The following is a 25,880-nucleotide window of genomic DNA, read 5'->3' on the forward strand; positions in this document are numbered from 1 at the left end:
GTGTGGTCCTTTTGTCCAGTTCTTCCTTTGGTCCTGCCTCCTAGATAGGTTTTGTGTGTGTGTGTGTGTGTGTGTGTGTGTGTGTGTGTGTGGTCTTTTTGTCCAGTTCTTCCTTTGGTCCTGTCTCCTAGATAGGTGTGGGTTGTGTGTGTTTGTTTACACACACATAAATGTACGCACGAGCACCCCTACTCATTTGCTCTGTTCATTTTGTATAGGACTAGCTCTCCTTTTTTCTTTTTCTTTCTTTTTTTTGAATTGTGTTATACCTTTACTTTGTTTTATTTGCTGTTGGTCATCTCTTCCATATTTTTCTTCACTTCCTGTTGTCTTATAGGTTTTCTCGTTTTATTTTTGCAGTTTCTGGTCTGTTTCCAACACTTAAATCTGCTTTTCGATATTATTTAGTAGGAAAACTTACAATGTAGTTACGATACCAGCTTTTTCCTATTGATCTTTCTTCAAAGCATAAAACTCTTAGAAATCCTATTATAAGTCAAATATAAAACCCAGTAGGCTAGTGAAATGTATCTTGTATGTGGTTTTTGTTTATTCAGAGCTGTTCTGTTTCATCCAGTCACAGGAGCCTTTTTTAATTCTTGTTTTTAAGCAAATGAAAATGGACGTTTCTTTTATATCGGCATGTTTATTTTCATTATCCCAGTATATGAGAATAGTGTGTAAAATACTTGTTTTTTTTGTGTTTGTTTTCAGTTTCACAGCACTTCTAGTATTTTGAAAGTATTTCAGTGTTAACTGTCACTTACTAGCATTATGTCATTCACTTATAGGGTGTGTTTGACCATCGAATGAAGTGCTGGCAGAAATGGGAAGATGCTCAACTTACTTTGCTCAAAAAACGTGAAACTGAGGCAAAAATGATGGTTGCTAATAAACCAGATAAAATACAGCAAGCTAAAAATGAAATAAGAGAGGTGATTAATATAAAATGCTTTACTTACAGCTTTACTCAGATTTTGCATGAGTCATTCATATATGCATAATTTTTCATAAATTTTTTTCTGAACCATTTAACACTAACCATTTTTCCATAATTTTATGAACTGTGTTAGAATTACTTTAACTTTTTGATCATCATTAAAATCTCCAGAGCCCTTTGTTATTTCCACATGATTATGGAACAGATAAAGAAGCACACAAGGAAAAGATTTAAATTAACCTTTAATTTAATAATTACACAGTTCTTTTGAGATGGTCAGTTTGATTTCAGATAATTACTTATTTTGTATCTAAGAATAGTTTTAGAGCATAGACTTGCCCCACATTTAGCTTTCCAAGCAACATTATCCCCCATATATATGTACTATATATGGTATTTTAGTAAATTTGTATAAGTTTATTATAATTTATACACTTTTTTTGCCATGCTTCAATAAGGAAATTGAAGAGGTAGGACAACCTTTATGTTACTAAAAGTAAATGTACCTGCTCTTTGAAGAGTATGTACCACTGTTTTGGTTACATGGTGGGAAAATACCATTTCATTGCTTTAAGTTTCAGTTATTTTATTTTAGCTACTCCATTGGCCACTAATCACAATGTTTTGTTGTTTCTGTACTGAACTTTATGTTTACCAATAGGTCTTCAGTAGACCATAATTCCACTTTTTTTTTTAAATCCGAACATTTTACTATTGAAAAATGTTTTTAAATGTTTGTCGTATAGTTTTCTTAAAGTATTTCCATAGGCATATAAATTGTGGTGAACATGTATTCTTGAACTTGAAAGAATGTTGTTGATACATTATGGAATAATTAATGATATCAAAAGGAAATGATAAAACTACCCCAACACTGCTAAATTGATAGTGAATTTTATACTCAAAATCTTTTCATCTGTCTTAGTTGTATTTAATTAAGCTGTGGAGATTATAATTGATTAAGTACTAGAATATCCTAATCTTGAGTATATCTGACAGTGAAATATTAATGAAAATTAAGCTGATAGGCATTTCTAGTAATGAAAAATTAAATAAAAGTTTGAATGATCCTAAATTGGGCTTTGCCATTATTGAGCTTCCTCAGGGTTTACAGACATTAAGTCAGTGACTGTGACAGCTAGTTCTATAATATTTTCCTTACAGGAATTAAAAATATGTGCATTTTTGTTTGTTTCTGTTAGTGGGAGGCAAAAGTACAACAAGGAGAAAGAGATTTTGAACAGATCTCTAAAACAATTCGAAAAGAAGTGGGAAGATTTGAGGCGAGTATAATGACATCATTTTTTTGCTGTGATTTTGTAGTAAACTCAAATTTAGTTTTGTACTGATAGACTTTCTTCTTTATTGTACCACAGAAAGAACGAGTGAAAGATTTTAAAACTGTTATTATCAAGTACTTAGAATCATTAGTACAAACACAGCAACAGGTAAGCTAATTTTTTTATAACTTAACAAACTTCTAGAACTTTTTGGTATACTTTTTCATTTTAAAGATGTCGGTGAAAAGAGTTTTTAGGGCACCTGGGTGTCTCGGTTGAGCGGCTGCCTTCGGCTCAGGTCATGATCCCAGGGTCCTGGAATCGAGAGCCTGCTTCTCCCTCTCCCTCTGCCTGCGGCTCTGCCTATTTGTGCTCTCTCTCTGTCAAGTGAATAAATAAAATATTTTTTTTAAAAAGGAATTTTTAAACTTAACAGAGGAGTAAGAAATGGAGTAAACTGATAAGCGCAGAGGAAAACATGGTAGTTAAATTGGAAATTCTCAGGTCGTTTTTGCCTCTGCTCCTGAACTCCAGTTGGGATACATTTTCCCCAGATTATGGCAAGGAGAAACTTGCTGAACAGCGTTTCCCTTTTTCTGTCTTCCTAGTGTTACTTCCCTAGTGATCACACCTGTTTGAGTAAATTCTTCAGTAAGTTCTTTTCCATAACAGAACTTAAAATTAAAAATTGGCTTTTTTTTAAGATTTGGGGGGGTTTGTATTATTGTGATTTTTGTTTTATTTTGTGTGTAGTTGGTGGTGATGGGATGCCACAGACGGCATTTGTCTCCCTAACTAGAGTACAGACCATGGGTTTTAATTAAAATCTATAACAAGGTAATAGTATGCTTTAATATAAATTTGAGTAATCAAATTATTTAATATCTTGAATAGAAGAATTTCTTTATCCAGCTTTAAAATATGTGGATTAGGAACTTATATAATATATAATAGACTGATTTTTAATTGAGAGATGACATTATACCTTCAGATTATATTTAGTCTTTAAATACTTCATTAAAAAATAATTTATATGAATTTGTTTTTAAATGAATTGTTTTAAATGTAACTTTATACTTTCACTAATTCTATGGACTATGGAAGAAACACTGAAGCAAATTCCTTCTACTCTCAAAAGAAGACCACATGTCCCTTTCTTGCCTAATACTTTTTTTCTCCCACCTTTTTTTCATTGTTTTCGGCTAGTGTAACATAAAATGTGAATATCCTCTGAATTAGGGTATGTTATCACTTTATATTGGAAAGGTTCGTTGCAGTTTTATTATTTAAGGTAGTCTCATTTATATTAACAATCTGTTTCTATATACAATTTTGCATAAACAAAGAAAATCTTAAGTTATAAGGTTTTTTAAAATTTTTATCGTTTCCATCAAAAACTGAAATAAGCCAGTAGTAATTAATTTATACATGAATTATATTGACAGACTTCAGATAGGGAAATTTAAATGATCCCTCATAGAACTAGACTTCAGTAAATGTTAATCGTTATTAGTTACTCGTAGAGACATTTTATATGCTGGACGGAATATATGTATGTAAATGACAAAAAGGTAATTAGAATATCTTTGGTTATGATCCGCAGCTGATAAAATACTGGGAGGCATTCTTGCCTGAAGCCAAAGCCATTGCCTAGCAAGAAGATTTCTGTTACGAAGATCTTGGATGTTTGTTCCAGTTAATGCTGAATTCCACAGTGAAATCATTTAAAACCATCTAAATAAACCACTCTATATTTTATGAATTACATGTGGTTTTTTTATATACATATATATGTATATATATATACTCTGACATTTTATTACAAGCTGCATGTCCTGACCCTCTCTGAATTAAGCGGACTGTGGCATGACATTCTGCAGTACTTTGCTGAATTGAACACTATTGTGTCTTAAATACTTGCACTAAAAAGTGCACTGCAAGGCCAGAAAATTTTATAGTATTTTTTCTTTACAATACATTCTGTAGTGTGTTTGCCCTCTTTATGGAGTGAGTTATCAATGCATTGATTGATGTTCACTTATACATTCCTGTACAGAAACTATGATTTCGTGATTACAGTAATAAAACGATATTCCTTGTGAAGTATTAGTAACAAATTATTTGGGTATGTAAACATGTTAGAGATCTTTTAAAAGCATTTTTAATCACAAGAAATTCTTGTTACTAGATGTACGTAGGTGATGCTGTTATCCATTAATTTTTTTTAATTGCCAGAAAAAGCTGAACTCTTTCACTATAAATGACTAAATGAAGGTTAAGTTCTCTTCTGAAATCATCATAAACCAAAGAACATTTATCTTTTGATTCTACTCTGGGAAATGCTCTTGTCTCGAGTAAAGGAGAGAATGAATACTTCCCTTTACTTGTTTTACTTTCATCCCTATTACCAGTGTCCAATTTAGGAATTAGGAAAAAATGTATTTTTGTGCTTCTGTTACAAGTCCTGTGATTTTGCTCATCTTCTGTCTTCAAAGTCCTAGACTTGTGTGTATTTTAATTTATTCCTTGCCTTTTCTGTTTTTCATTTTAAACTTAAGGTTAGACCATCTATGGTCATAACTGATAATGAATGGTACCATGCTAAAATTCCCCATGATTTGGTGAATAACCAAGGATAACAGAAAGCACATTTGAAGTAAAATGAAATTTGTTTTTGGCACCCTTCTTACTGATACCATATCTTGTTCAGATGGCTGTTACCTAATCCTTGATGCTTACAAAAGTTTAAGTTATGACTGGCATCAGTTTTCATTTTTTGAAGTGTTCTTCAAGATGCCCCTCTTAAGCTTACCAGCTACACCTCCCAGAGAAGTCAAATATGGTTATGTGTAACTGAGTCCTCTCCAGCACTTACTGGATACAATTAATATATCAGAGTATTCTCAGATATGTTTGCTTTCACTTGTTTTAGCTGAAGTTTTAAGCCTACTGTAGACATTACTGATTTTTAGACTCCTAGAACTCGGAAGAGTACCTAACACATAATAGGTTAATAAGAAGGACTTGATGAACAGGAAAAGAAAATGCTGGAAGATGCAAAATAATATATGCTCCCTTAAGAAGAAGAAACTGGAGCAGAAATAGGACTTCTGTTAGAGATAACTTAGAAACTTTTGAGGAGTGAGCAATTCATAGTAATATATATCACATGCTCTCTTGTCCCATTAATACTGAGCAAAATCTACAATGATGTTTTACTGTTAACCTCCATCGTTACGTTACTTCCAAAGATACAGTTTATACAGTAGGTTAATAACTTAGTTATTCCAGTCAAAATCTTCCATTCCTCTGTGGTATGTTCATTAGAGTATTCAACAACTCCAAATAAAATAATAAATATTCCCATTCTTGATCAAGCCGAAGAGAGTAACAGACACTGACCCCGTTCCAGTCTTCATTCCTCTTGACAGTCTTCATTAAAAAAGGAATCTTTGGAAATATCAAGTAAATTATATGAGCCTCTGATAGCTACCAACCTTTTTAGTATCTTCAGCACTCAGCCCACCTCCACCTATCAATCTTAACATCTATTCATGTTACTGAAATACTTTCACTGCAGTAAATAGAACAAGGGCATTAATAGTGCTGATAACATAGTCTTTTGGATAGAGCTGAATTTTTTTTTTTCTTAAATCAGATAAAGAAGTACTAAGCCTATTACGTGGGATAAGCTGAATCTGGAGTCAGCATACACGTGTTCAGTCTTGCTTCTGTCACGTTGTAACTATGTGACTTTGGCCTTATCACATAAAACTCATCTGTAAGACAAGGGTATAAGACTCCTGAAGTGCCTTTCCACTTTAAAATAGTTTGCTTAAAATACCAAACTTCAGTATCAGTATTACTCTATTAGAAAATCAAATTCTACTCAAAATCACCTGTTAATAAAACAAAGCTAGAACAAAATTGTGTGTAAAAGTAGGATTTCTAAAACCTAAAAGGATGTTTTCCTAATGGTATTTTTTGACAAGCTATTTTCAACTATCCAGCTCGTTTTATACATGCATATGTATTTATACTAGCCTCAGAATACCCTTGTTTAATTTGTTGCTCTTCTTTAAACTTTATTTTATTATCCAGATGTAGTAAAGTTTTACAAGTTCTTGTACAAGTTGTTTCATGAGTGGTTTTTTAAGAAACCTTTTAACAAAATCCAGTTTTTCTGAAGGAATGAAATCAGGTGAATAGAGAAGTAAGACTATATTCTTTTAAAAAATGCTTCTTGATGTCTAAGAGCATTAGAAAGACTCCCATTCTTCTGTCTTAATGAATATGACTAGTTCTGAGGCTGATGGCTACTTCACTTTCCTTGCTGTAGCTCCCTGGTTGGATAGTCACATGACTCACAGGAGTCAAGGATGGACAGCAGAAATTCAGTAACTACTGATAGGCCGAGCAAAAGTCATCTTGTTTTAAAGGTAGTGAGGAGGAAGGAGAACACATGTAAAAAGTCCATTCACTGGCTTGGGAACTGTGCAGGCATTTTCATGTCCTATTCATTAGTCTGGAAGTGTGTGTATTTCTCCATGTGACATAGTGCCTGTTTCAAAGTATTAAAAAAAGACTTTGAATAGAATCACCATCCCCTTCCTTATACAAAATCTAGAATCTGTTAAGTATCACTGCTAACCCTCACAGTGAAGGATATGGTTTTGAGTAATAATGAAGGTAAATGGTTGGCCAGACAGAATTAGCAAGAAGAGGGGAACTACGTAATGTGAATACTTGCTGACTACTCTGCTTTTTATAATCAGGGCTATGAAGAGAGGTCATAGTAATCTGTGGATAAGGTTCTTCAGAGTTTAGACCAAGAAAAATGCAGTGTGAGCCACATAAGTAATTTTAAGTTTAGCCAAATTTTAACGAATAAAAGAAACAAAGTTAATTTAAATATTTAAACCCAGTAGCTCCAAAATACTATTTTAACATGTGATCCGATATATCAAGGATTATTGTGATATTTTACCTTCTGTTTTTCCTGTTAAATCTTGGATAATCCACTGTGTATTTTACACTTACATTACCTCTCCATGCACACTAGCCACATTTTAAGTGATTAGTTGTCACGTCGCTAGTGGCTACAATACTGGACAGTGCAGGGTTGAACAATGCCTGTGGAGATGGAGGCTAACTCCCAACAGCTGGTTTATTCACCATCTCACATCCAGTGAAGAATTTGAAGTGAAATAAAAGGGACTAGTAGCTGTTGCTCTCAAGGGCAGGTACGATCTAGGTGCAAGACTTTGTAGTTTAGTTCCTCGCAGATAATGGATACTTGGTATCCACTGTGAATAAATTGTAGCACTATCTTGCCAGAAGCCACTTACAGACTGTAGTACAACTTCTTCCTCTCACTGATGAGCAGATCCAGAGCTTAAATCATATGGTTGAACCAGTTTTTCCTGTTTTCCCTCTGTTAACCATCTGTGAACATTCTTCCTTGAAAATGTGTGATAAGCTTTTCAAGATTCCTGTTCTAATCATTAACATATGTAATTCTAGGAAGTCCTTTGGGATACAGAGAATTCATTTATTCAAACTGTTAATTCAGAAGGGGCTGAGAATAGAGATTGTACAAAACAGGAAAGCTGTGGCTTGCTGTCTAATCTTTTAACATATGGGAAGAAATTAAAAATGCTCATCTTCCTTTCTCTCGTCACATAACTTTTTTAAAAAATTCTTTAAGGATTGAATAATTCAAAGTATTTTTTTAAATTAACTGGGTCAAATGGAAACTTTGTAATTAAAGCCAATTAAGGTGAAGCTGCCCACTGTTAATACACAGAAAATTATCTTTTTTATTAAGGCCAGTTAATGAGATATACTGCTTTAAGGGAGTACTTTGAGAAAAAGGTTCTATTTTAAATTTATATATATACATATATATATATATACACACACCTATGTAACTGTTTAATAAAAACTAAAATCAGACAAAATTTAACAAAACTAAACAATAAATTGCCTTATTGCTTCCATAGTCAAGTCTCAAGCTATCTCTTGATTTTAACTTGTATTTACTAGATCTTTATTTCAGATGTTCTCACTATGTAAGTGTGTGTGGATTTGTATGTGTACATAAATATTTGTGTGCATGCATCACAGTAGGCTTTCAAACAGCTTAGTTTCTAAATTTCAGTTAAAAATGTTTCCCAGCCTCTTGGGAAACAAGTTGAGACATAAAACAAGCTTTTTAAAAATGCTGTCGTTTACATTGTTCAGGTACCATTATTTTGCCAAGACCAACTTGAGTTGATTCTATTTCTGAAATGTATTCCCTTCTCATTCCTACTATTTCTCTCCCAGAGTCTGGATCTTGTGACCAGGTACCAGAATGGTCTTAAGTCTCCTACGAAATGCGCATTCTTTCACTCCCCCTGCTCTGTCAGTCCTGCAACAATCTGCTACTAAAATTACCTTTCTAAAGAATTCTTACCACGGTACCATGCACAGAAATTCTCAGGAGACCTCCCTACAGACTACAGATAAAGTTCCAAATGATACAAAATCTGGTCTCAAACTACTGCCTGTCCTGGTCTTACCCTTTACCCTTTGCTTTAATCACGTGATGCCCCCGTCTTGTGAGCATGCTCCCAACTTCCCTGGGTCAGTGCTGTTGATGTTACCTTGTCTGAGTTAACCTTTTCCCTTTTGCCAGCAATCGTTTAAATCCTATCCATTCTTTAGACTTTAAGGCCACATTTAAAAAGTCCACATCTTCCATATATCCTTTTTAGACTCCTAACTAGAAGGACTCTAGTAACACCTTGTGCCTTTCAGACCGTACTAACGGATGGCTTTGTTGCATTATATCTGATGGTTGTCTGGCCTTCCTGCTTTGACTAGTGTGTATGCCCCTTAAGGAATGACTATGCCCTTGTTAGTTTTCGTAGAACCTAGTGTGGTACAGCCACAAGATGTATATAGTTATGCATGTAGCCCACCAGTTTAAACTCTGGCTCAAGAATCTACATCATTGACTTTGAGCTCATTATTTTTCTATAAAACTTAGTTTCCATATCTGTAAAATGGAGAGTACAAATAGTACTTGTTCAGGTGCTCCTTAAGGGAATTAAGATAATTGATGTGAATTTCTCAGCAGTAGCAAGTGCTTAATAAATATTAGCTATTACGTATTCAGTAATATCTTAGTAATATCTCCAGCTGAGTGAAATACCTGCATTTTGGTTATTTCACCAGTATTTGGGCTTCTTGAATAAAATGGGTATGTGCGTGACTAGATAAATGGGCTTACCAGAGGGGTTTCCTCTCAGAACACCACCCTTGAGATCTGCTCTTGGAGCTCTGGGGCTGAAGGTCAGAAATGGAGCGGGGCGGATGCTTCTAGTTATAATCAGTTTGTATTCAGCCAATAAAAGTTCAGAACTATCCCCACTACAAATGAGTCTTGTTAAGAAATGAGCTAGAGACCTTCAAAGAAGCCCAGGGACAAAGGAAAGAAGGGTGACAGAAATGTGGGACTTGCTTAGGGAGAGAAGTTTATTTCCACCCACAGGAAGTTTGTGAAGAACTTTGAATATGTCCCATAGACCAAAGGAAGTAGTAAACAATGAAGAAAAAATACAGAGAATAAAAATGTGATAGTGGTTGATGGGTCAGCAGTCAGCCAGCCAGGTGATGATGAGGGTCTGACCACTCAATGGAAGTAGAAAAGGAGATCGTGCAAGCAAATGGAAATAAAAGTGGGTAAGTTTCATTCGATAAATATTTGTTCAGTCTCTACTTTGTGTCAGGCCCTGAAGCAATGGATTGAGATCAGGAAAATACAAGAAAGTTGCCTAGGATGATGCCCGGAGTTTGGGCTTTGATGACTTCCGATACTGCTGCTTTGCTTAACCGAGATCTTCGAGGGAGATGTAGGTTTGGGGAAAGATGAAATTCTTCGGGGCGTGTTGTCTTTGAGGTACTTTTGGACATCCAACGTGAAAATATGAAAAGTCAGAACTAGGTATTATATCGTTGTGGAAATGTGAACATGCTCTGTCCCTTCAAACCATGACTGTTCCTGAAAGCAGCTTCAGAGAACAGACAGAAATGGAATGAAATTAGTTTACCCAGGACAAGTCCTGGGTAAAACTAATATCTAAGGTGAAAATGGAAGTTAAGAAGTCCGGTAGATGGAAAGAGTCTCAGTAAAAAGGAGAGATACTTCTGAATGAAAAGAAAGGGAAGGTTGCTTTTATTGGGAAATAAAAGACTGAAAGCTCTTTTCCTGGGGAAGCAGGGAAATTAAGCCATCAGGGGGTAATATCAACAGGTAAGTCAAAAGATTGCAGGTCAAGGAAATGGTACGTGTTTAGAAAACAAACATGAGTAAGAAGAATGAGTCTGGGGGTCCTGGAGCCCAAGATACTGGAGCTGGAGCTTCCAGAGCACCCACGGGCTGGCAGCATGAGCCGGTTGGGGACTCGGGAGACAGGAGAGCCCGGCAGGTGCTGAGGGGACAGTCAGGGACTCAGCCAGGAGGGACATGGGGCTGGAAGAGCCTCACTGCCCCTGCCCCTCCCCACCCCGCTGTGCTGAAGCCAGAGTCCCTGCTTGGCATGGGCAGGACAGAGAGAAGCTAGCCCCTTACCCAGGCTAATGCTGACCCCAAGCCACTCCTCACCTGGACAAGATGAGAGTGTCAGGTGTGTTTCGCCTCCTGGCCCTCATCTTTGCCCTGGTCGCCGCATGGATCTTTATTTGCAGCTACATCAGCTTCAGCATGAAAACTCTCCGTCTGCCCCGCTGGCTGGGTTTGGACTCCGAGGAGATCCAGGTCATGAGGACCAAGTGTGGCCTCAGCAAGCCCTGCCTGGACAACTTCTTTGCCTTTAAAATCAGCGGTGGAGCTGCTAACGTCGTGGGCCCCCACCATGTGCTTCGAAAACCTTGTGATCGTGAGTCCGGTGAAGAACAACGTGGGCAGAGGCCTGAACATTGCCCTGGTGAATGGAACCACAGGAACAGTGCTGACAGAAGTGTCTGGAGTAAAATTCCTTAAAGAAATCCCAGAGGGCACGCTGGTGCTAGGGGCCTCCCATGATGACCCAGGAACCAAAATGAATGATGAGACCAGGAAGCTCCTCTCCACCTTGGGCAGTTCCTATGCAAAGCAGCTGGGCTTCAGAGATAGCTGGGTCTTAGGGGCCAAAGACCTCAAGGATAAAAGCCCTTTTGAGCAGGCTCCCCACCAGAGGGGAGAGGTTTAGACCAGGGGAGCTGTCCCCTTCTAAGCTCCCTGTGGAGAGGATAAATTTGCATCAAGAGCAGGACACAGGGGGCACCTGGGTGGCTCAGTCATTAAGGGTCTGCCTTCGGCTCAGGTCATGATCCCGCATCAGGCTCCCTGTTCGCCGGGAAGCCTGCTTCTCCCTCTCCCACTCCCCCTGCTTGTGTTCCTGCTCTCGCTATCTCTCTCTCAAGTAAATAAATAAAATCTTAAAAAAAAAAAAAAAAAAACTTAAATGAGTCTGGAGATCATGAATTTACAGGGAAGCCAACCAAAGAAAGTATCATTTCAGCCATGAGAAAGCAGGACCTCACATGGTTGGATTCATTCAGAACTAGGGATTGTTGACGGGTGTGAGAGAAAGTCAAGGGGAAAGGGATTTCAAAATAAGAATTTAGAAGACTAATGAGACAGGCACAAATTGAGAGATGTAGATGCAATGATACGCTGAAAGAAGAAAGTAGTCAAAGGAGGAAACCTAAGTTTCAAAAATGATATTGTTAGTGTTATGTTGGCATTTTTTCTTTTTTTAGATTTTATTTATTTGAGTGAGAGACAGAGCATGAGCAGGGGTGAGGGTCTTTGTGGGGTGCCTGGCTGGATCAGTTAGTAGAGCATGCGACTCTTGGATCTCAGGGCTGTACGTTCAAGCCTCACGTTGGGTGTAGAGATTACTTAAAAATAAAATGTTCAAAAAATATGTATAAACCAAATTTTCTATATAAACATGAGTGAGAAAAAAATAAACTAGCATTGGAAAGGCTAAATGACAAAATAGACTGTTTCTTTGCCCCCCATGGCCCCAGTTTCCCAATCTCTTTCCTGAAAAGATAAACTCTATTTTTAGCTGTTCTTCTACCGTTTATTTCTAAGTAAAGTGCATGTCCTGCTATTTTTTGAGTTGTCAATTTTAGACATCATCTACTTACCTTTTTTATGGCAAATGGACGTTTAGTTGCCTTCCTCTGCCATCTGTCTGCCTCACACCCTCATGCCACCCCCCCACTTCAAGTGTAGTTAGGTTAACAATTTCCAGTTAAATCAGTATTTAATACTTGCAGTATTGTGCCTATGTAAATACTGTTCATCAAGGAAAGTTGTATATCTAATCATGATTTTCTTTCTTTTTTAAAAAATAAACTTTTTTGTTTGCTTTGTGGTTTTTTTGTTTTATTTAAATTCAAGTTAGTTAAAATAAAGTGTATTATTAATTTCAGGGTAGAATTTAGTGATTTCATCAGTTGCATGTAACACCCAGTGCTCGTTACATCAAGTGCCCTCCTTAATGCCCATCCCCCAGCGTTACCCCATCCCCCTCCCACCTCCCTAAACTTTATTTTTTAGAACAGTATTAGATTTACGGAATCTTGTGAAGATAGTATATATAGAGTTCCCCTCTACTCTACATCTCCTTAACTCATTATTAACATCTTCATTAGTATAGTACATTTGTTAGAGTTAATGTATTAATTACATTGTTATTAACTAGAGGCCATAGTTTATTCACATTTCTTAGCTTTTGCCTTAAATGTCCTTTTTCTGTTCCAAGATGCAATCCAGGATGCCACATTACATTTAGTCTTCTTGTCTCCTTCTGCTCCTCTTGGTTGTGACAGACTTCCCTTCTCAGACTTCCCTTGTTTTCAGTGACTTCCTACTTTTTTCTTGAGGTAAAACATGCCTTGATTTTTTTCATTTGGTTGGTGCATTTTTTAAAATATAGTGCTAATTTTTCCCATGTTTTCACATAGTCTCTTAGTCCATTTTCCCACAAGACCACTCACAATCAGGTAATCTAGCCTGATTGTTTCTGTAAGCAAAGTCTCCTGGGGACTTCTATTTTCTCTGGACCTGTTGTCTTCGTGGATGTCCCCTACTTTTGGCTTTGGAAGTGCCTTTAGCTTTCTCCTGGGGTTTAGTCCCTATGTCCTGGGTCTCATGCCTTCCTCTTTCTTCGCTTATTCTCCTGTGTTGCTGTAGTGTATTCTGCAGTGCTTTTGTAGGTTGAAATGAAGATATGGCAGAGAGCATTGTGCAGACAGCTCCCAAAATGTTGCTGGAGTGAGGTTGCTCTAGTCTGGACCTTTTTTTTTTTTTTTAAGATTTTATTTATTTATTAGAGAGAGAGAGAGAGAGCACAAGTAGGGTGAGCAGCAGAGGGAGAGGGAGAAGCAGGCTCCCCGCTGAGCAAGGAGCCCAATGTGGGACTCATCGATCCCAGGACCCCGAGATCATGACCTGAGCTGAAGGCAGACGCTTAACGACTGAGCCACCCAGGCGCCCCTAGTCTGGATCTTTTTATACCTGGCCCACAGTGGCAATTCTGAAGATTCCCTTTGCTTTTCCCCAGGTTTTACCTCCTATTCTTGAGAGCCCATGCCTTCCCCTTTCTTGATTCAGCCCTCATTTTGGTGGATATAGAGTATCCTGAAAATGGATGCATAAAAGCCATACTTTTGAGACTTCATTTTACCTAATTTTTAATCAATAATTTAAGCGAGTACATGTTGAAAATCACTTTCTCTAAAATTCTGAACACATTGCCTCATTGTCTTCTAGCTTCCAGTGCTGCTGTTGAGAATTCTAAAGCCATTCTGTTTTCTGATCTTTTGTGTATAAGCTGTTTCCCACTCCCACCCTGCCCACCCTCTGGAGTCTGTAGGATCTTCTTTTATCGCCAGTGTTCTGAAATCTTACAGAGATTTGCTGTTGTGTATGTCTGTTTTCATCCAGTGTGGGTGCTTTCAATCTGGAAACATGACATTCAGTTCTGGAAATTTGCTTGAGTTGTTTTGCTCATGATGTCTTCCCTTCTGTATTCGTCTTCTCCTTCTGGAAGACCCATCACATGGATATTGGATGTCCTGGACTAGGGCCATTGTTTTTCTTATATTCTATCCCTGTCATTTTGTTCCTACTCTCTGAATGTACTTTTTTGTTTTCTGGGCCATTCCTATTTTTAAGTCCTGTATCTCTCTGAGGATATTAGTGAGTTTACTTTTAAGATTATTTTCTTACCTGTTTCTGTTTCCTCAAAATTATTTTCCTATTTTGGTCTCTCTTCCATGTTAGATGGTTTCCTCGGACATCTATTAATTTTGGGATAACTCTTCCTGTTTAGCAGTGGGAATTGAAAGCTGATTAGATGCTCTGAGCATAGTCATGGGACCTGTGAAATTTGAGTGTCACTGAAGAGTGTTATCATTGGACGGTTTGTAGGGAACTTCTAATGGGGGTGCCTCCAGATTTTTCCTCTTGGGCTGCTCAGATTTCCCAGAGACTACTTTTCCTGTCTCTTGCCTGGAAGGTAAATGTATAGCTGCAAGCCTCTGTAGGTTTTCAACATTCATCATTCGTCATGTATATCGTCACCAAACCCCAGACCTTAGCTATTTTTTGGTAAAAGTTTTCATGCCCTCAGCCAGGCTATCAACTTCCAATGCAAAGACTCTTTTACCCTCTCTTGAGGACATAGCCTCCAGAACGGTGTGGAGGTGGGGGGAGGGGATGAAGGGATTTTCCTGATTCTCCGCTTTCACTCCATCTTCCTTATTTTTGCCATCTACCTCCCATTCTAGAGGTACCTGCTGTTCCCTGTTCCCTGTTGATGAGTCTTTTGACTTGTGCTGTGTAAATGAGGTTGGTTTTCAGCTTTCCCATTTAAATTTGGCTTTTTCTTGTTTGCTAAAACAGTTACTTCTCATCCATCTGCTTTCTAGCTTACAAAAATCTTGTTGCTGTTCCCTCTCTCCTGTTTTCCCTACTTTTATGGGTTTGAAAAAAAGGAAAAGCTCCTTGTCTTTTATTGGGGCTGGAGGAAGAAGTGAAATTAGTTATGGATGTTCAGTTTGCTATCCTAACTCAACAATCTCTACATGGGGTTTTTTAACAGCAACATTGTATTCATGGTATAGATACACTAACATATTTTTTAATCCATAATATGATAGAATTTGTTTCCAATTTTTTACCATCAAATTCTTGTACATACCTTTCCTGCCCTGCACATAGAGAACTATTTTCAGAAGTGAAATTTCTTTTTTCTTTCTTTTCTTTTCTTTCTTTCTTTTTTAATTTGTTGTTGTTGTTGTTGTTAAATGCTAAAATAATGCTGGGCGCCAACTTAACTCAGTTGGTTAAACGTCCGACTCGGTTTCGGCTCAGGTCATGATCTCAGGGTCATGAGATGGAGCCCCACGTCAGCAGGGAGTCTGCTTGAGATTCTCCCTCTCCGTCTGCCCCTCCGCTGGCTAATGCGCACTCTCTCTCTGTCTCTAAATATAAATAAATAAAATCTTTAAATAAATACTAAAATAATGCTTTATTTTATTTTTTAATTCTTAAGTTTTTATTTAAATTCTAGTTAGTTCACACAGAAGTGAGGTTTCTAGACTGACTATGTGCCTTTAGAACTGTAATAGCTCCTGTCAGCTTGTCATTCAGAGATTGTCCCAGTTTACAGACTTTAAATAGTACTTATTTCCCCACATCCTTGCCAATATACTGGAATAACCTTTGAAATTTTTGCCAATCTAAAAGTTGCAAACTGATACCTCATTATTTAATTTGCATTGTCTTGATTACCACTGGATTTGAGCATCTCTTCTCAGTTACGGGGTAGCTAGCCTCCACAGTAGCTCCATTTAATTCCTGCCTCCTGAGACTTAAGCCATTGTGTAGTCCCCTCCCACATGGAATAAAGCCAACCTGGGTAACCAGTAGCATATTACAGAAACGATGGAGTATGACTTCTGAGGGTAAGCGATAGAAAATCATGGTGACCTCTGCCCTGAGCTCTCGTGGATTTCTTGCCTTGGGGGAAGCCAGCCTCCATGTCTTCAGGACATTTAGAGGGGCTGATAGGGAGGTCCAAGTGATCAGGAGCAGAGGTCTCCCACCAACAACCAACATTAACTTGCGAGGCATGTGAGTGAACCAACTTATGGCCCAGGAAGTAGAGTCTGAAGATGACTGAGCCTTGGTGGACGTTTTGACAGTAGCCTAAGCAGCTCCAAGATTCCTGACCCACAGAAACTGTGGGAGAGAATAAGTATTTATCGCTTTAATTAAAGTAGCTAAATTTGGGGGTAATTTGTTATGTGTTCATAGATAATTAATGCAGACTTTTGGGTCCATTTGCAATCTTCTGGGAAATGCCTAGTCAAACTGTGTCCATTTCCTATTCTGCCATTAAAAAAATTATGTATTCTTAACATATAAAATACACGTTAATCCTTTGTTATACATGTTGAAATATCTTTCTCATTTTATTAAATGTTTTTTAAACTTTGTGGTCTTTGGTTTACATTGCACTTGACCTTCGAACAACATGGGTTTGAACTGTGCAGGTCCACTTATATGTGGATTTTTTTTTTTATAAATACAGTATAGTACTGTACATATATTTTCTTTTATGATTTTAACGACGTTTTCTTTTCTGTAACTTACTTTATTGTAGGAATACAGTATATAATACATCTAACATACAAAGTGTGTGTTAACTGAAGGTTTGTGTTCTGGGTAAGGCTTCTGGTAATAGTAAGCTATTAGTAGTTAAGTTATGGGGAGTCAAAAGTTATACATGGATTTTCAACTGCAAGGGGGGGGGTCAGTGCCCCTAGCCCCACTTCTATTCAAGGGTCAGGTGTAATTTTAAATCCTTATATAGTCTAAAATATCTTTCCATTAATGCCTTTGACATTTTGTATATTGTAATAAGAAGACTTTGTCCACATTAAGGTTTTATAGCTTTGGTTCTTCATAGAGATTTTTACTATATATGGAATTCATTTTTAAAACCTATTTTATTTTTCTTTCAAATGGATAGCCAGTTATCCATAAACTATATATTATACCTTTTATTTAAACACCATTTATTTTTAACATATAATAAAATTTTACAATTTAAACATTTACGAAAACTATGTAAACACCATATATTGAATACTTTTTTTTTTTAACCCCCATAAGTTTGAAATAACACTGTTGTTCCATATTATGTCACCATATATTCAGGGTTATGTTTCTGGACTACTTGGTTCCCTTGATCATTTGTCTCATTCTGTTCCAGGATCACACTGATTTCATTACAGACTGTTCCTGACTTACCATGGTTTAACTCAAGATATTTTGACCTTATGATGGTGCGAAAGTGATATGAATTCGTAGAAGCTATTCTTCAAATTTTGAACTTGCATCTTCTCTCAGGCTAGGGATGTGCAGTCCAATACTGTTGGGTGATACTGGGCAGCTGCAGGCAATCACAAGGGTAAACAACTGATATACTTACAACCATTTTTTTTTTTTACATTCAGTATTCAATAAATTACATGAGATATTCAACACTTGATTAAAAAATAGGCTTTGTGGGGCGCCTGGGTGGCTCAGTTGGTTAAGCGACTGCCTTCGGCTCAGGTCATGATCCCGGAGTCCCCGTATCGAGTCCCGCGTCGGGCTCCCTGCTCAGCACGGAGTCTGCTTCTCCCTCTGACCCTCCCCCCTCTCATGTGCTCTCTCTCATTCTCTCTCTCACAAAAAAATAAATAAAATCTTTAAAAAAAAATAAAAATAAATAAATAATAAAAAATAGGCTTTGTGTTTGATGATTTTGCCCAAATGGAGACTAACAGCAGTGTTCTGAGCATGTCTGAGGTTGGCTAGGCTAAGCCACGATGTTCAGTAGGTTAGGTTTATTAAATGCATTTTTGACTTGATGCTATTTTAAGCTTACAATGGGTTTATCAGGACAAAACCCCATCATAAGCCAAGGAAGATCTGTACTATGGCTTTATATGTTTTGATGTCATATAAATTAACTTATCCCCTCAATCATTTTTCTTCTTGTTCAGACTTGCCCTATTCATTCTTTAAATGAATTTTAGAACCTGCTTGTCACTTTCTTAACTTGTTGGGGTTTTAATTGTATTAACTTAATAAATCATGTTGGTGAAAACTCATATCTTTAAAATAAAAAATTGATTCTTCCCATTCAGGAACATGATATAACTATTTTCAGATCTTCTTTTACATCCTTTAATAAAGTTTTGGGGTTTTTTTAAATTTATTTATTTGACAGAGAGACAGCGAGAGCAGGAACACAAGCAGGGGGAGCGGGAGAGGGAGAAGCAGGCTTCCCGCCGAGCAGGGAGCCAAATGCGGTGCTCAATCCCAGGGCCCTGGGATCATGACCTGAGCCGAAGGCAGACGCTTAACGACTGAGCCACCCAGGCGCCCCCTTTAATAAAGTTTTTTAGGTTTCTTCAAAAGGTCTTGAATGTTTTTTGTAAAGTTTATCCTTAAACATCAGTTTTAAATACTGTTATTAATGAAATCTTTTGGTTTTCCCTATGTTATTTTTTAACTGATTAATGTTGGTGTGTAAGAAAGCTATTTTATAGGAAATCTTTCAAGTAGTATACATTGACTTAGTATACGGCACCTTACAAAACTCTTTTATTAATTCTAATCATTTTTTAGTTGACTCAGATCTATGTAGATCATTTCATCTATAAACAGCCTTAGTTTTCTGTCTTCCTACCCAATATCTGTACCTCTTAGGTCTTTTGCTTGTTCTATTTCACAGGTGAGGGCCTCCAGCAAAATTTGAAAGAATAGTTGTGATAAAGGGGTGGCTCAGTTGGCTAAGCATCAGACTCTTGATTTTGGCTCAGGTCATGATCTCAGGGTGGTGAGATGGAGCCCCGTATTGGGCTTAGCGCAGAGTCTGCTTGAGATTCTCTTTCCCTCTGCCCCTGCCCCCTGCTCATGCTCAATCTCTCTCTCTCTCTAGTAAATAAATAAAGAAAATCTTAAAAAAAAAAAAATTGTTGTAATAAAATTATTGGCACTGTTAGGACGCTCCCTCATATGACGCTGAGTAGGATATTTGCTGTGGGATTATTGTAGCTAAACTTTATTAACTTAAAAATGTTTCTTGCTATCCCTAGCCTGCTAAGAATTACTAGGAAGAGGTATATTGATTTACTAATGTTTTTTTAGAATTCACTGACATATTCATTTATTTATTTTTCTTTTCTAATAGGACAATGTTGAGAAATACATGAACAGATTTCCTATTGTTTAACCATCTTTATGTTCCTGGGTTAAATCTTATTTGGTCATGATGTATTAGTCTTATAAAATGTTGAATATGTAATATACACTCCTGACAGATTTCGCTCTAAGCTTCTAATATAGGGGCACCTGGATGGCTCAGTCGTAGAGCATGCAACTTTTGATCTCGGGGTTGAAAATCAATATAAGTTGGTATTTAAAACCATTCATCACTAAATTTGCTGAAATATGTTTCTAGCCAATATTAGGTAAATGTGGCATTTTTAGTATAAGGATTTTATACCCAGATTTTAGCAGAATTTTATTATTTTGCTTATGTAAATTCTTTGCTTCTAACTGTTCAATGTCTTCCATATGTATTCACCATGTATTTTTATTAATTTCTGAGCAGAAATCTAGCTGGCTTGTCACAGATTGCAGATTTAGTCTAAAAGTTATGTAGGAACAATACAATAATATATTTTCCATGTTCTCTGTATAACTATTCTTTTCTCCCTTTCTTAGGGGTTATTCACAGAACTTGGTTAGAAATTTAGCCCTTCTAACTATTAGCTAGTCATTTCATAGTTAATTTATTTCCCCTGAGCCTCAATTATGCCTCTGTAATCATTGAAATAACAATCCCACTTATGGCTAAGCTGATAAACCCTCCAGAACACACCCACATATTGAGAGATACATAGATTTTCAGCAAGGCAAAATTAAATTATACACTGCTATTAGAATACAACAAATAATGTTATTAATATTCATATTAATGCATTTAGTTATATATTATATAATTACATATTATATAATATATTATAAATAATATATATTATATATAATAATGTAATTAATATTAATATTAGACTCCAAAAATTAGTAGAATACAACAAATAGGTTTCACTTGGACCATCTGTCAGATTTTTTTTTAAAAGATTTTACTTATTTATTCATAAGAGACAGAGAGAGAGAGGCAGAGGGAGAAGCAGGGTCCCCGCTGAGCAGGGAACCTGATGCGGGACTCGATCCCAGGACCCTGGGATCATGACCTGAGCCGAAGGCAGACACTTAACCATCTGAGCCACCCAGGCACCCAGACCATCTGTCAGATTTTCATGGATCCACACATTTCTGCCTTTTAAGTTCAACAGGTAAATAGGTGAGCCATGCCAGATCAAAAACGTATATGCCAGGCTACTAGCAAGCTTTGGGAAAAGGAAGGTATAGAAAGCATTTTAAAAGCTAGATCAGCAGTCTCTAGCGCGAGGACTTTATGATTACATAGTCCTGGGTTACATTACCCACTGAGACTTCTTTTAAAAAAATTTTATTTTAAGTAATCTCTGTACCAACGTGGGGCTCGAACCCTGAGGCCGAGGTCAAGAGTCACATGCTCTACAGACTGCGCCAGCCAGGCACTCCTACCCACTGAGGCTTAAACAAGTTGTTTCAACCAATCTGGAAATTGTTTTGGTCTTCTGCCATCAGCAGCCATTATTATTTTGTTTTATTTATTTATTTTTTTAAACTTTAAGACTCACAATTTTTTTTTTATTAATTTTTTTTTTTTTTTAGTAATCTCACACCCAGTGTGAGGCTCGAACTGATGACACAGAGATCAAGAGGTGTATGCTCTTCTCACTGAGCCAGCCAGGAGCCTCACCATTTTTATTTTACAAACAATATCCAGAAACACTCCTTTAAAGTCCTGCTGCACATAGCACTTCCTCATGGGGTTATTAGAAAGCTTAGTACTGGGGCGCCTGGGTGGCTCAGTTGGTTGAGCAACTGCCTTCAGCTCAGGTCATGATCCTGGAGTCCCTGGATCGAGTCCCGCGTCGGGCTCCCTGCTCCGTAGGGAGCCTGCTTCTCCCTCTCCCACTCCCCCTGCTTGTTGTGTTCCTGCTCTCGCTCTCTGTCAAATAAATAAATAAAATCTTTAAAAAAAAATAAATAAATGCTTCTATAAAGCTTTCAAGAAAAATGTGCCAGGCAACAGGCCAAGCAGGGGATTAAAAAAAAAATTTTTTTTTAAGCTACACACCCTAACACCTACTGGGTGAGGCAGATAAGTAAATCACACAATACATTGTGATAGTCACCAGAGGCTTAAGAGAACCACGAGCCAGGCTCTGAACTCAGACAGCATGGTGTCCACAGAGCTGTTTCCTAACGTGAGATGGTGCTGACCAGCAGAAGAGGAAGGGTGGTCTGGTCACCGGGCACAGCTGTCTGCCGAGGCACGGAGTTCTGAGTGGCAGATCCCGGAGTTGCAAGTGTGTGGGCGAGGAGGATGGTCTTCAGAGGCTCTGCGGGTCGCCATCAGGCAAGTTCTTAAAGTAAAGGGCTTGATTCTTCCTCTTCTCCATGACTTAGGGGCTCAGCATCAACTTTAGAGTTTACCAGGTTGCAATGCCCCCTGGCCTCAAGAGCACACTGATGTAGAAGCCTCTGTGCGCCTGCAGCCCCAAAGCTCGCTGCCCGAGGTCACTTTTCAGTGACCAGTCACTCCAAGTGAAACAAGTCACCTCCAAGTTTCTATTCTGCTCCATGCTCTGACCTAAGGAAGAAACTCGGAGTTTACAAACGTAACCTGATAGGTTTCCTCAAGTGGATCCCTTCATCTTTTAGGTACTTTCAGGTTATTTGGTTCTGGCCCGGTAGGCAGATTGCGGCCCTCACCTTTCTTTTCTCTTTTTTTCTTTTTCGTGTGTGTGCGTGTGTGTTTGTGTTCTGTTTTCTCTTACAGTTAAAACACGCAAACAGCTGCTCATTTTAAAACTGGAGCAAGAAGCCAGAGTGTGTCTCCGTGACCCTGCTGACGTTCGGGTTCTGCATGATAATACCATTCCCAGCTTTGTCTGCTGAGAACGAGACATTGACCTTGGACTCAAGGGGAAATAGAAAAAGTCTTGCTAAAAGTTGGAGGGTTCACTGCTGTGAATGCCAGCCGAGAGTTGAGACGAAAATGCCAACATCGGGGACAGCACCGAGGAGCTCCCCTGCTTTTCAGCTCCCCGCCGTCCTGCAATCGCTCAGGGCAGCGTCTGACAAAATGCAGGCGCAGCGCCCGCCGGCGCCCGAAGGGCAGGGAGCGCCCGGGTGCGGCCCGGTCCCCGGCGCCTGGCGCGGAGGCGCGCACACCCCTTTTCTGCAGACTCACAGGTTTTCAGGCCCCGCCTCCTCCGGGCCCAGCTCCGCTCCGCCGCCCCGTGGGCCCGGACCCAGGCGCCCGGAGCTGCGCGCCCTCCGCCGCCCGGCCCCGGGCCCCCGGCTCCCGCCCCGAGCCCCCGGGAACGCGGCGCGCGGCGGGGGCGGCGGCGGCTCCCCGGCCCCGCGGCGCAGCGCCTGGGTCCCGGGGGCGCAGGGCAGGGAGGCGGGGCGCTCGGCCGGGGGCGGAGCTGCGGCCGCGAGCCCGCCCCCCGCTCGCCCTCCGCCGGCCGGCTGGCGCGGCCATGGAGGTCTACATCCCGTCCTTTCGCTACGAGGAGAGCGACCTGGAGCGGGGATACACGGTAGGCGCGGGCCGCGGCCGGACGGGGCCCCGAGGCGGGCCCGCGGCTGCTGAGCGGCGGAGGTGCCCCCGGCCGTCGCCGGCCCTGCGCGGAGGGTCCCCCCGGCTGCCCTCCCTTCCCCCCGCAGGGCCTGAGGCTGGGCTGCGCCCCGGCGCGGTTGTCAGGGAGACGCCCCCGCCCCCTCCCGGGCCCGGCGGCCGCGGGCGCCCGGGGCTCCTCCGGTCCGCTCCCCTCCCCCTCCCGGCCCCGCTCCCGGCCTCGGGGCAGGAGCGGCGGGAGTCCAGCCCTCGCTCGCGGCGCTCGCCGTTCTCCCCGCCGCGCGCTCCCTGCAGCCCGGGGTGGGCTGCGTTCGCGTCTGGCACGGCTGCCCCCTCTGCCCAGACCCGAGCGGCTGCGCGGCGCGTCGATGTTGGCTTCCAAGTTCTGTGGGATTCATTCAGATGGAAAGCATGCTAATTAAAGGGAAAAAATCGTCATTTGTAGCTCGCTATTAGCCAGAGTGAACACAGGCGTTGCTTTTAGATGGCTTCCAAAGTTATTTCCCCCCCCCCCCCCAGTTCTGGTGGGCCATGAAGTGGCATAATCAGGTACTTCCTGCGCACCTGTTCCATCCCTAAGTCTGATCCCTGAGAACTGAGAAACAGGGCCCCTGATCTCGAGAGTGGCAGAGTGGGTCGGGGGGTGGGGGGGGTGAAGACCAGGGCCTGGACGAGTTTAGTAAGTAAACTGTAGGTGGTGGATTTCCCAACGAACTTAGACACCTTCGTCTAGACGGTCATTGCCCGAGGGAGAAATGCCTCACGCTGGCTCGACTGTGGAAGAATTTACATCCAGTTGTTAAAGAGCAGGTAGCAGAGGAGATTGCAGAGGGCAGTCTGAAAGGACTGATACATTATTCATTTCTAACTCACTCACTTGCTAAACACCAGCTACAGTAATTTGGAAGAGTATTTTGACCTTTCTCTTCTCTAAATATCCTTGGGTTTTGGTGACAAGCTATTTGGAACCTACTGTGTTTTCATAGGGAGGATTAAGTCTCCCTCTCAAGGGAGTTTTTTTGAATTAAGAGTAGTGATTGAAAAAAAAAAAATCCAGGGAGTATGGGTTTTAGGATTAAGTAGACCTCTGGGTTCAAGTGTCCCAAAAGAAGTACTGAGTGCCTTCCCTTGGGGAGGAAACTGAGGGGAAGGTGGGGGGGCATCTGAGCTCTGTTTGGCCATTATTTATATAAATAAGCCTTACCAGTGAATTGATATTTGGTTAAATATTCTGCATCTTCCTTAAAAAAAGAAGGAAGGAGAAATTGAACTTAAATTTGAACCTGTGCAAGGCCTTTTCCTTAAAGCCTTGAAACCTTGCTTGTCTTTCATTAGTCGAGGACACACACACACACACACACACCCCACACACACCCCCACCCCCCACCCCCCATCGGCAGTCATGGAGGGCCTGCCATCTTTGGGGCATTCTTTAGGATCTGAAGATTATAGCCTGCTTGTTCGGTCTTTTGATGTGTTTAGATGAAGGTGGTCTCAGTAGTCCAAACTAAAAGTTACTTACCTCCCCAAATAAGGAATTTGAAGTAGATCAAAATTTGAAGATCAAAATTAATGGCTTTTTGGCCATTACTGATTTTCTTCTCTTACAGGATCTGTGTTTTCCCACACAGTTTTCCAATATCTTTTGATTATTCGTATTACGACCAGGCATGTGCCAGGTTGTGACTTAAATTGATTTGGAAGGAGCTCTTTTCTTGGCAAACATGGCAGTTTGGAGATTGCTTATATGAAGAGAGTTTGTGTGCTTTTTAAAAGCTTACTTTTTAAAAAAAAAATCCTAACTCATTTAGATTGATAACCATATTGTTAAGATACCTCTGCAAGTGGTTTTTTTCCTATGTGAGTCAATGAAGCAGCTATTGGATACTTCTTTCCCTCTGAGCAGCTGTTTCATAATTGCACAGAAGACTATACTTTCCGGGATCATTTCTATAGTTTGCTATAATTGCACAGCAGTTATTAATTTAGGAAATATTAACTGAGTGCCTGCTTGGTGTCTCTATTCTAGGTCCTGGAAATTTAGCAGTGAATAACATTTCATCTTTTAAAAAACCCTCAGAATTTAAAAACATAATCTCAGTTTCCTGAAATAATGTATACTTCAGAGTAAAAAGCATTTTTTTACTTAAGAATATTTAAGGAATATTGCATTCAAATGAATTCAATGATTGGAGGTTTATAGTAAAGAAGTGTGGTTCTTCCTTGCTTCTAGTCCCATGCCCTCAAGACATAAAACGTGGGGGTGCTTTCTTAGAGACTTTTCTGTATGCCATGAAAGCATATGTTTTTTTCTTAGAATAAATTGTAAGATTTGACTATAACTGTCATCCTACAACATGAATATCTTTCTGTACTGATATGGATAGGTCTGTCTCCTAGCTACTGGCAAAGGGATCTTCCTCCTAACGAACACGCCATCATTTGTTTACCCAGATCTCTTGTTGATGGCCACTGACATTTGCTTCTAATTTTTAGCAACTGTGTCAGATGTTGAGACATCCCTGTACATGGCTTTTTTTTTTTTTTTTATGCCTCCCACTAGGATTTTTGTAGAACCTTAACTAGAAGTGGTACTTCTGGGCCTTTTAAAGTTTCATAGATAATTGTTATTCAAGAAGTTTATACAAAGTTATGATCGGATGTACAAGGTAATTTACCCTGAAAGAGTGAATTTTTGCCTTTTGAACCCCTAAACATTGGCTGTGGGCTTGCATGTTGTCAAGTGTGGAATTGAAAGGTAAAGGGCTGTTGCTCCTGTCCTTAGGAATTCTC

General features: G+C 39.4%; 2 protein-coding genes and 1 pseudogene across 6 annotated transcripts in view; all 3 read left to right on the forward strand.

Annotated features, from left to right (window-relative positions):
* SNX2 (sorting nexin 2) overlaps window positions 1–6,147 on the forward strand; it is a 55,750-nt gene extending 49,603 nt beyond the window's left edge. The window contains exons 12-15 of one of the 2 annotated variants that reach the window (XM_035013990.1): window positions 792–935; window positions 2,143–2,223; window positions 2,317–2,388; window positions 3,824–6,147. In XM_035013990.1, the coding sequence (XP_034869881.1) occupies window positions 792–935; window positions 2,143–2,223; window positions 2,317–2,388; window positions 3,824–3,874 (348 nt within the window). In that variant the 3' untranslated portion in view covers window positions 3,875–6,147. Of the gene's footprint in view, window positions 1–791; window positions 936–2,142; window positions 2,224–2,316; window positions 2,389–2,973; window positions 3,031–3,823 lie in introns of those variants that run through there. The other variant, XM_035013991.1, reaches the window with a different exon arrangement.
* A 1,787-nt stretch (window positions 6,148–7,934) lies between these two features.
* On the forward strand, window positions 7,935–11,604 carry LOC118016570 (annotated as a pseudogene).
* An 11,285-nt stretch (window positions 11,605–22,889) lies between these two features.
* Window positions 22,890–25,880, forward strand: part of SNX24 (sorting nexin 24) — a 157,616-nt gene continuing 154,625 nt past the window's right edge. For 2 of the 4 annotated variants that reach the window (XR_004680863.1, XM_035013996.1), the window contains exon 1: window positions 22,890–23,049. Coding sequence is in view for 3 of the 4 variants with exons in the window: in XM_035013996.1 (XP_034869887.1) it covers window positions 22,990–23,049 (60 nt within the window). In the remaining variant the exon portion in view is untranslated. The remainder of the gene's footprint in view (window positions 23,050–25,880) is intronic. The other 2 variants (XM_035013993.1, XM_035013992.1) reach the window with 2 other exon arrangements.

Source organism: Mirounga leonina, unplaced genomic scaffold (genome assembly GCF_011800145.1).
Source record: "Mirounga leonina isolate KUSES-001 unplaced genomic scaffold, KU_Mleo_1.0 Mir_168, whole genome shotgun sequence".
NCBI lineage: Eukaryota > Metazoa > Chordata > Mammalia > Carnivora > Phocidae > Mirounga > Mirounga leonina.